Source organism: Gavialis gangeticus, unplaced genomic scaffold (genome assembly GCF_001723915.1).
Source record: "Gavialis gangeticus isolate Ggan-Ray unplaced genomic scaffold, GavGan_comp1, whole genome shotgun sequence".
In the NCBI taxonomy this organism is placed as follows: Eukaryota; Metazoa; Chordata; order Crocodylia; family Gavialidae; genus Gavialis; species Gavialis gangeticus.
In genome coordinates, this window is record NW_017729030.1 from 9383061 (window position 1) to 9393160 (window position 10100).

General features: G+C 42.7%; 1 protein-coding gene across 2 annotated transcripts in view; it reads right to left on the reverse strand.

Moving 5' to 3' along the window:
- Positions 1 to 8080: 8080 nt before the first annotated feature.
- INTS12 (integrator complex subunit 12) overlaps positions 8081 to 10100 on the reverse strand; it is a 32376-nt gene continuing 30356 nt past the window's right edge. For both annotated transcript variants that reach the window (XM_019521925.1, XM_019521924.1), the window contains exon 7: positions 8081 to 8771. In XM_019521925.1, the coding sequence (XP_019377470.1) occupies positions 8190 to 8771 (582 nt within the window). In that variant the 3' untranslated portion in view covers positions 8081 to 8189. The remainder of the gene's footprint in view (positions 8772 to 10100) is intronic.

Genomic DNA, 10100 nt, shown 5'->3' on the forward strand with positions numbered 1-10100 from the left:
GCTAAGTAATAAGTGGTCAAGCCAGATTGCTTTCCTGAAGTTCTTCTAAGCTTTCCACTGCATTGGAATAATTTCTCTTTGAACCTCCTATTGCAGGTACTGCAAGCCCTCCTGGACTCCTTTATTCTGCAAAATTAAGAACTTGTTGAACAATTTATGGGGTGCTGTATACATTTTCCAACAGACAGTAGGAAAAATAGTACTATTTAATTACATTTTTAAAAATTTTTGGTACTGTTAGGACCATTAGTCCCATTACATAAGTTTTAGATAGTCTGGTTACCTGTTGGAAGAATGCCTTCTCCACTTCTCTCATCTGCTAATTTATGTTAGATGCTCACCATTGAACCACTACTAGTTTGTTCCCCGCCCCACAACTTTTCTTATCCTCACCCACAAGCTCAACAGATCTGGTGCTTTTTTTCTTTTGGACCTGGGAATAAGCACATTTCAACCCCACCTCTATGATTCTGTAACAGCTCAGCCCTCTCAGTGTTGATGTACCAAATTAGGAGCTATTCTATCAAGGTCAATTTCTTTACTTCCAGTACATCCTGCTTGTTCCCCATGCTCCTTGTACTTGTATATACACTTCGAAGATAGTTCACAGTTTACCTTATTGGTTTTCCTTTTGCATCTCTTTTTGCCATATGTAGATTCCCCAACCCTTCTTTAACCTTATGCCTCTTCTCTTGGTTCTCATTTCTTAGTCTTACACCATGGCTGATAGTGTTTGTCGTTTCCCATTTTTCTTTGGATGGATCCATCTCTGGACAGCAATGCTCTTGCCTAGAATATCAGCCAGGATTCTTACAAAGAGAATCTGACCTGACCTGAACCAGGAGTTTGCTTCCACGATGCAAAAGTAACTGTTCCTTTTGATCCTCCCTCTTGGACGTAAGAGAAAACACTATCTGCACTCCAAATATCTGCATCTTCAGTGCCTTGTAGTCTCCTCCAAAATGTGAAGGGTCATTCCTGGCAGTATCACTGATGCCTTCTTGAACAAGCAGGAACGGGTAACAGCCTGAGGGAAGGGTGAGCACTGACAATCTTTCTGTCATGTCCTGACATTGGGCTCCACGTGTGTAGCATACTTTTTGAGAACTGAACAATGGATAGTCTGAACAATGGAGAGGTGCCTTTGTCCCCCATCAATATGATGTCCCCTGCCATCAGCACTGTCTTTCTACTCATCTTACATGGAGTCGTGAAAGCCCCAACCTTAGGGCTTGTAACTCCTATCTTCTGGCAGGCAGGGTATGTGTCTGATCTCTAGGCAGATGTTGTTTCTACTTTTTCTTTCGCCTCTGACACCGTTCTCTTATAGGTGTTGTCCAGTAATACTTCATTTTGTCTGGCACTGCAGAGGGTCAACAGTTGTGCATAGACTCACTCACTGAGATGGACACCAGCTTGCACTTTGTACCGATGAAGCAATCTTTGTCTTTACAATTAATGCAGTTCAGAACATGCCTCCATCTTTGTTTGCTTCCTTCCTCTGAAACATCTTAGGAAAACAAACAATCAAACCTCCCACCATGCCCCGGATACTTTCTCCCATGAATTCCCAGGTAAATTCGCTGTGTTCACAAAGGACTCCTTTTTATAAGGCTGGTTGGCTTGTCACTCGAGATGTACTGATAAAGATTTTTTGGCTGACACCGATGGCCAATTATTAAGCAGCCATATTGGCCGATACTGATCCGATAACAGATATGCAGCCTGGAAGTTTGGACACCAGAGTCCGGCCAGTCTGTGAGAGAGAACGGGCATGGGGGGCGGGGAGGGAGGAGCAGATTGTGGCCCCCACGGGGAGTGAGGGAGTGGGGCGGGGGAAGAGCCAGGCGCTCCCCAGCCAGGGCAGTAAATGCAACCCTGGGGCAGAGCCATGGGCATCTTAGCCGGGGGGCATAGGTGACTCCTGACCACTGCATGCACCCCCAGAGGAGGCAAGGGGGACATGTGCCCCCTCCCAGATTTGTGTGGGGAGAGAGTGGGCTGCCTGCTGCAGGTTCAGGGGCTGTGCTCATCTCTTCCTGGTATGGGGGCTAGGCTGGAGCTGTGCTCGGGGCAGGTGGGGGTAGGGCAGATGGTAGAAGCGCTGGGAGGGGTGGCCATGGGAGGACCCAAAATTCACTGTAGCCCCCCAGAGCCATCCCTCTCAGTGCTGCCACTGCTCACACAAGTCCTGCCCACCCTGAGTGCAGCCTTGGCCCAGTCCTCCCACCAGGAAGAAGCTGGTGCAGCCTCTGGCCCCAAGCGCGCAGCAAGCAGCCCACCCTCACCCCATGCACAAATCTGGGGGCACATGCCCCTTATGCCTCCCCTGGGAGTGTGCACAGTGGTGGGATCCCCCCCATGCCTCCCCAGGCAACACGTGCAGTACCACCCCAGGGTTGCATTCATCTCCCTGGCTGGGCAGTGCCTGCCCCACCAATGTTCCCTCTGTGAAGTAGCGGTCCGTGAGTGCGCCGCTTCAGTCCCGCCTCCCCCTTTCGGCACAGCACGGTTCGCCAGTAAGTATCCCAAAGTAAGTGTCCAGGTGGGAGCGGGCAGGGTTTGGCCACCAACCTTCTCCATGCTAACTGCTGCCCAGAGCAGCGCAGTGGAGTCCTGTGGGGCAGTCATGGGCTGCACACAATCAATCGATAAAATGCAGTGCTTCTTCTGGGCATGCACTGCGCTTGGTGCAGGGGCACACCAAGATTAAAGTGCCATTTTGGAGGCAGGGGTTTGACATTTGTAAGCAGCCAAAATGTTTTTAACACTATGACCTCCTGTGTGAAATCTCTAGGTTTATTTTGTGAATCATATTTGCACACCCAACAGTGTTAACATTGTGTGGCACCTCACAGGACCCTTGAAAGGATCTCAAGAAACCCCAGGGTGCTGGAGCAGCCTGGTTGAGGGTCACTGGTCTACAGCCTCCAGAAGTCTGCACCACATCTAGAAGGATGGTTGGCCATCCATATCAATTGCAGATATCTTATTTTGCTTATTTTCCTGGGGAACAGCAGGAGTCCCTCAGAACTGCTCTGCTCCCCTGCATCGCATGGGGAGCGGAGCAGTTCCCCCAGAGCCCACCCGCCCCTGTCCCAGCCTTGCCTTGCCTCAAGGAGGAGCTGCTGCCTGCCCTGCATGAGGCTCTATCAGCTCTGGGGAACTGCTCTGCTCCCCAGCCCTGACACTATGTGCCTACTCACTCCCCGGGGCGATGCGGGGGGGAGGAGCAGTTCTCCAGAGCCGGTGGGGCCCGCGCCAGCTCCCAGCCCCAATCCCTGTCTCTATCCCTGCCTCGCCTCACCTCAGAGCTACTACTGCCCTGCCCTGCATGAGGAGCGAGCTTACCTTCGGTAAGCGTCCCACGCGGGCCCCGTTGCCTCCACCACACTCCGTGCCCATCTCCCCTCTCGGCGGGTGCACAGTATTTAAAAGTTTGTGTGTGGCCAGATTTTTACTTGCGCGTGACCACGCACCTTAGAGGGAACACTGGCCCCTACTCTACTCCCTCCCTCACCATGAGGGCCTCGATCTGCCCTGCCCCATGCCCCTTCCCCCCACAGCCTTACCAGCAGGAAGCTCCTTTCCAAGCTGCCAGGCTGCATTTCTGCCCAAGTGAATGCTGTGGCTGTGTGCATGCATGAGGCATTTATCTAGGACATTATCAGCTACACCAGCCAAAAAAAGCCAATTGTCGATAATGTTAATTTTCCTTTTAATCGGTGCCGATCCAATATGCAACCGACGTATTGGTGCACCTCTACTTGTCACCCTAGAACAGTGATTCTCAATCAGGTTGCTGCAGCACCCTGAAATACCCTGAGATCCTTTCAAGGGGGCCATGGGATGGTGCCAGTGTCCAAACATTTTACAAGAGAATCCTAATGATTTCAAATATAAATCTATAGTGTTATAAACCATCTGCCCTCATGTAGGCTTTCTGAGTTCCTTGCAACAGAAGAATTGCTCTATTATTTTTCTGTAGTCAAAAATTAGTGAAAACAAAGAGCTAGCATATTCTGAGGGGTGCCTCGAGGCTAAAAAGGTTGAGAACCACTGGCCTAGAACAAAGCCTACCTAGTTCATGACTTGTACCGGTTCACACAAGGCCCTCCTGAAACAAAGCACTGCATGCAGTTACAAACAGAATGAGATACTCAAACCCACCAACTTGCAGCAAAATCCCCCTTAAATTTAGTTAAATCAGAGTCCATAGCACTGATTTTAACAGTTCATAGGCAAGCCTCCTCCATTAGCAGCTTTTTATGCAGCTGTTTGTTCAACGTCATAACCCTGGAACAAAGCCTGCCTGTGTTCCACTCTAGCTTCAAGCATTAATTCTAATAGTGGAAGGCTTGTTTTGTATAAGGATCTCAAAGCACTTTATGCTAGATTCTAATGCACCTTACCCTATGAGCATTTCCAGTAATGTCCCTGGGAATACCATTGAGCAGGGCAATTATATCAGACTTTGTCTTCTTAAGAAGGTAGAAAATAGTTGTGTATCAGTTTATAAAGTCTGAAAAAAGTCAAGTCAAAGAGAAATCGTTTGACTTAATTTTATACTCCAAAAGGGTAAGAGAAAGTCATATAAGGTCAACCCCCACCACAGTGGTCTCCAACCTTTTTATGGTGAAGATCACTTTTTGTAAGAGAAGGCACCCCAGATCTACCCCCCTCCCCCCTGCTCTTCCTCTTGGACAAGCCACCTGGGCTCTGACCCCACTCACCCAACCCGGCCCTGGCAGCAGGGGCACGGCTCAGCCCAGCCACATGCCACTCCCGATTGCGGAGCCTCTGACAGACTGAGATTGACTCATTACTTGAGTAATGCTTTTCAGTCATCTGCTCTAAAGCGGACGCCATACTTTCAGCTATAATTTTGGAGCCCCAAAGTACAGTCTGGCAATAGGTTCCCAGTTCTGCAAGGTGAATTCTATTGAACATCATAAAATGTATATATATTTCCTTCTTGTAGACGCATAGATTTTTATACATTTTGCCCTGACCATGAAACAGAAAACAAAGCTGAATCCTGCTATGTTTTTCAGCAGCTTCTGTCTCATATTTAGGCTAAGCATCTGCCTTACAGACCAGGCTATACTAGACATTTTGGTAGGCATACAAGTGTCCTAGAAATATAACATTTCATATCAGCAAAAAGTCCTAATGTACATGTAATAATTTGTGTGTTTGTGCACACATACAGACAAACAAGTCGTCTTCTTCCAACATAGCATATTTGGAAAACTGGAACAGAGATACTGGTAAAACATTCTCTTGCTCATATAAATTGCACCTCTGCTGTCATTTCAGCAAGTATGGCTTTCTCAGCAAACCCTAAGGCCTGGCCTCACCATAAAATAAAAAAGATAGACAGTTAAAAAATACTGGCCCTAATTTTATACTCCAAAAGCAAAGGAGGTAACTTAGGATTCATCCCTACCAAATGATGCAATTATACAGGCATTAAAAATAAATCTAGGTGAGATGTCAAATGATTTCTCTCTCCTGTTCTCTTACTCCAGACATACCAAAAACAGGTGACAATTTCAAGATTCAAATTAAGGCCCTGGGCCCTCATATACATATGAGCAAAACTACCATCAGGTTTTCAAAAGCAAGATTGAAGCCACTTCTGTGGGAGTAAATTTTACAGTCAGAGAAAAATGCCTTATACAGGAATAAACTAAATATTAAAAAAAACCTTATTCTTATGCTCCATTTTATAGTATATGCAACTTTCCTACAGATTAGCATTTAGAAGAGAAAAATTCCTTGCATTTGCACACAGAAACTGGTTTAATGTTCCTCCTCTACACAATCATTAAAAAACCTTCTGTACCAGGAAAAAAGATAAATGGAACTGATCCAGAGACAATAAAGATATCTTTATTTCCTCTTGCTGCTGTTACTTTTAAACTATTGTCTGTGACCTAGAGAATAAAAAAGGAGAAAAGGGAACCTTTCCACATAATTGTAAGTTAAAAACAAACAACAATTATACTAGCAGTCAAAGGTAATTCTTTTAAAATAAATAATCTAGTACTTGAAGCTCTGAAGTTATTTCTACTAGTTAAAAGTGAAATTTAACATATTGGCTGACCCATCTTAAAAAAGGAAGTATGAATAAGACAAGCTGTATTTGTTGGTCAAGGTAAACATTATACTACATTAGCTTGCATGGTAAAATTACAAGTCCAGTCTATTCTTTGATTTTAGCACTTAAAAATGTACTTTTAGTTATTTAGGACATGGCTTTATTAAATTTCCAGTATTGACAGATTCCTCACAAGGGACCCCAAGAGAAGAAACACACCATAATCTAAACTTAGCATTTATGCTTGCTGACCATATTTTTAAGCATTCTAGTGCATCTTCTTTATACTTCCTTGATGCATTTATATACAGTATTAATTTAAACAAATGCAAAGGAGAAAGCATCCATCTATCTTGGAATTTTCAGAAGTGGCCATGACTGTACTATGTACATAGACATTTAAGGCATTAAGACATCTGCTGTTTTGCCTTCCCTTAATAAAGCTGTGATTGAGAAATATTGTAGTGTAAATCATCATCAAGCTGGTCATGATAGAATGTGAAGTTAGAAAGTTTGGGGGTGCCTTTCCTAAGCTAGGCTGACAAGTTAGTCTGCACAACCTTCTTACTACTGGAAATTCTTTAAATTAATGCCTTAAAGTTAAATTTCCACACTAGAAAATGGACTCAAAGGAAAACAGTCTTGGATTAATTGATGTATAATACTTATATTAATAAGAGGCTCAAAAAGATGGTGCAGGAAGCATATACATACTGCCTAAAAATACTGATGTTCAGCAGTTTCATCTCTGAGCAATCTGAGCTGAAAACATGACCATGTCTTGTTTTTTCTCCACTTAGTCAAAAAAATGATATATTTTAAAAGGTCAAAAGAAACTCTTATGTTCATCTAGTCTGACCTGCTCTATGATACAAGCTATGTGACTTCACTTCCCTGAATTAATTCCTGCTTCAGGTTTCATACTTGTGCATGAACAAGGGTATATCAGTTAGGAAAAAAAACATTCAGTAACAGAGAATCTACCACATACCTTTCTAAATTGTCCAAATTATTAATTATTCACACTGATAAAAATGTATGCTATTTTTGTCTGGATTCATCAAGCTTCAACTTTCAGACAAAGGATCTTGTTTTATCTTTTTGTCTGCTAATTTGAGGAGCTTGGGTACAGAAACATTTCAGTAGTACAACAGTTCCAAATACAGAGGTAATGCGCCTGTGACTTTTTGAAAAGGTCTCCTTTTGGGCTCTGTGAATAGAATTGAAGACCCGATGAAAAAAGTTAGGTTTAAAAGAAGGGAGGGCTGTATTAATTGTGTATTTTACACAGACCAAATCCTCCAGAAATCCTGTTTCTAGTTTTGGGGTCCACAGTTCTAAGAACAATTTTGAAAGAAAAATGGGGGAAGAGTTCAGCCATGGGTAGCAAGAATGATAAAAAGGTGGACTGTCTAGTGACAGTCTCCTGGAGTTCAAACCATCTATCTTAACCTTCTCCTTGATAAGCAGTAATTTGGTCACGGTCTTTGAGTAACCAAACAGAATTATTCAACAAATTACTACTATGTATAGACAGATATTACATTAAAAACCAACATCAGTAGTGACACTAAAGTACTGTCCATATCAGTGAGGGTCAACGTTTTCAGTAGGCATGCCACAAGGTCAACCCCACACCCTTCCCAACTACTACTTGGCTCTCCTTCCCCTGCCAGATCTCCTGCTCTGCTTTGTGTTTCCTATCCTATCTGCCACTGTATTCCTTTCTCCATCCCTAATCTGTCACGTGCCACATACAAAGGCTGCCTGTACCACTTGTGGCAGAGACTACAGGTTGGCCACTGCTGGATTAAAAAAACTTCACACAAATTGCATGACAAACTGAATACTTCTTCAAATTGGAGAAGAGATGCTTTGATTCACTGGAGCTAGAGCACAGCTATAAAGTCTATTGTAGGCAGCCAGGATACAAAGATTTATATAGTCTAGCACGTCAGAACAAAGGTGATCAGGAAGTTGGCTGAATGACTCTTTATTAAATGAAGTGTGCATTAATTCAGTCAGAAGAGACATACATCACGCACATATTTTCAAGAAATACAACCATGTTTCTGAGGCAGTTCTATTACTTTTTTAGTTTCTTTTGGGCAGCTTTCTTCTTGACCATTTGTAACCTTTTCATAGCATTAAGCTGTGATTCCTGAGAGGTTGGACCTTTTAAGGATGGTGACTGATTGCCCGAATCTGCAGCGGTTTTGCTGGTGCTGCTTCCACTGTTACTTGTTGTCCCGCTGCTTCCGTTGCCACTGTTTGCCTGGCTGCTGCTACCTGGAGTTGTACTGCTTGGACTAGGGAGTCCTACTTTGCTGACATTATCACTGCTTATTGAACGACTAAGACCTGTCTTCCCCAGTGTCAAAGGCGGAGGTGGCTTCAGTTGAACAGGACTTGTGCTGCTGTTGTTGGAAGCTATTTTTGACCCTAGTCCTGCTTTAGATGTTGCCAATCCTGACAAACCCACAGGTTTCTGTACATTAGAAGAGGCTGCAGGTTTCCCACTGGTACTCTGTGCTGTTGAACTCAATTTGGCAGTTGATGGACCGGTAGAAGAGGTTTTGGCTGCAAAGGCAGCCCATCCTGTAAGGCCACTGGTTGCTGAAGAGGAAACGCTGGTACTGGCAGAGTTTCCTGAAATTGCTGCTGAGGTCTAAAATAAATACATAAATAAATACATTTTATTGGACCAGTATTTAATCCTTGCTAAGAACAACATAACTGTTTCAAATTGTTTCTTAAAAAAACCTATTGGATAATATTTTAGTATTTTGCTAGGATTCACATTAGTCAAAAACATTAAGAAAGGAAGGACACAGGTGCAGCTACATTTTAATTTTCTGTCAAGACAAAGCCAATATTATCTTTTCTTTCCTTTCTTCTAGCTAAAACCAGGCTAACATATGACACAACAATCTCTCACTAAACTCTATCATGACAGCCTCTCTGAAGTAATTAAAAAGACCAACACTTACGAAGTAGAAACAAGGAAGGCAGTCCACTAGCTTCTCTGTTTTATTCTGTAACTTTCTGTTACCTGAAGTTGTATTATAACAAGATGATAGATGGTATCACAAAAATAAAACCCCAGGCAATTAAAATAATGCAGAAACTAGTCTTCTGGCCATGCTACAGATTGAAGTATTTCTTCCTCCACTGTTCCCTACCAATACATGCCACAGGCATGCTTATATTGTCTAAACAAAAAAAATATTTTTTCCTTTTAGAGTTCTTGTTCACACAGTTTAATACAATTCAGTACTCCTTCCTCTTCACACAGGTTTACAAATCAATTTACTCTATATACCCCATAAGATGTTAGCCTTTGTTAATACACACTGACTTTAAAGAAATTACCCTGTTACTCATGGATGCAATACAAAGCTAAGTTTTTAAGCCAGAGGTTCTCTGCTCCAGTCCTGTGCTCAGCACAAAGCCCTTTTCACAATATATCTATGCTTTTATGCATGAAATATGGCCCTAGTCCTCCAATTATTTATGAACATAACTTTAATCAGATGAATAAAGGTATTCATATTTGTTAGTGTTTGTATAATAAGCATCATTATTCATGTAGGCTTTGATTCAGGTAAAGTCGTTAACATAGCATAACTTTAAACACATGAATATAATGCCTTCCATTCAGGATTAGTGTTTTGCTGGACTGGGCTCGTGGCATGTTAGTCTACTCATATTACTTATTATGCTTTCCAGTTTATTGTCTATTACCAATTCATTACAGATTTGTTTTTTTTTAAACAAAAGAAAACAAACCCAGAGAAGCAAAGACATAAGCCAAAATATTAAAAAAGGAAGGAAACAAATAATTTAAATGCCAGAAAAAGCAGCACTGCTCCTCTACTACCACAGAAAAATCTTGGAATTACCAAAACATAATCCTGTTCAAAGGCAGCAATCCACCTCTTTTCTATTAGAATGAAGATATTTTATAAAATCCCATTAAAAAAAAAAAAAAAAAAAA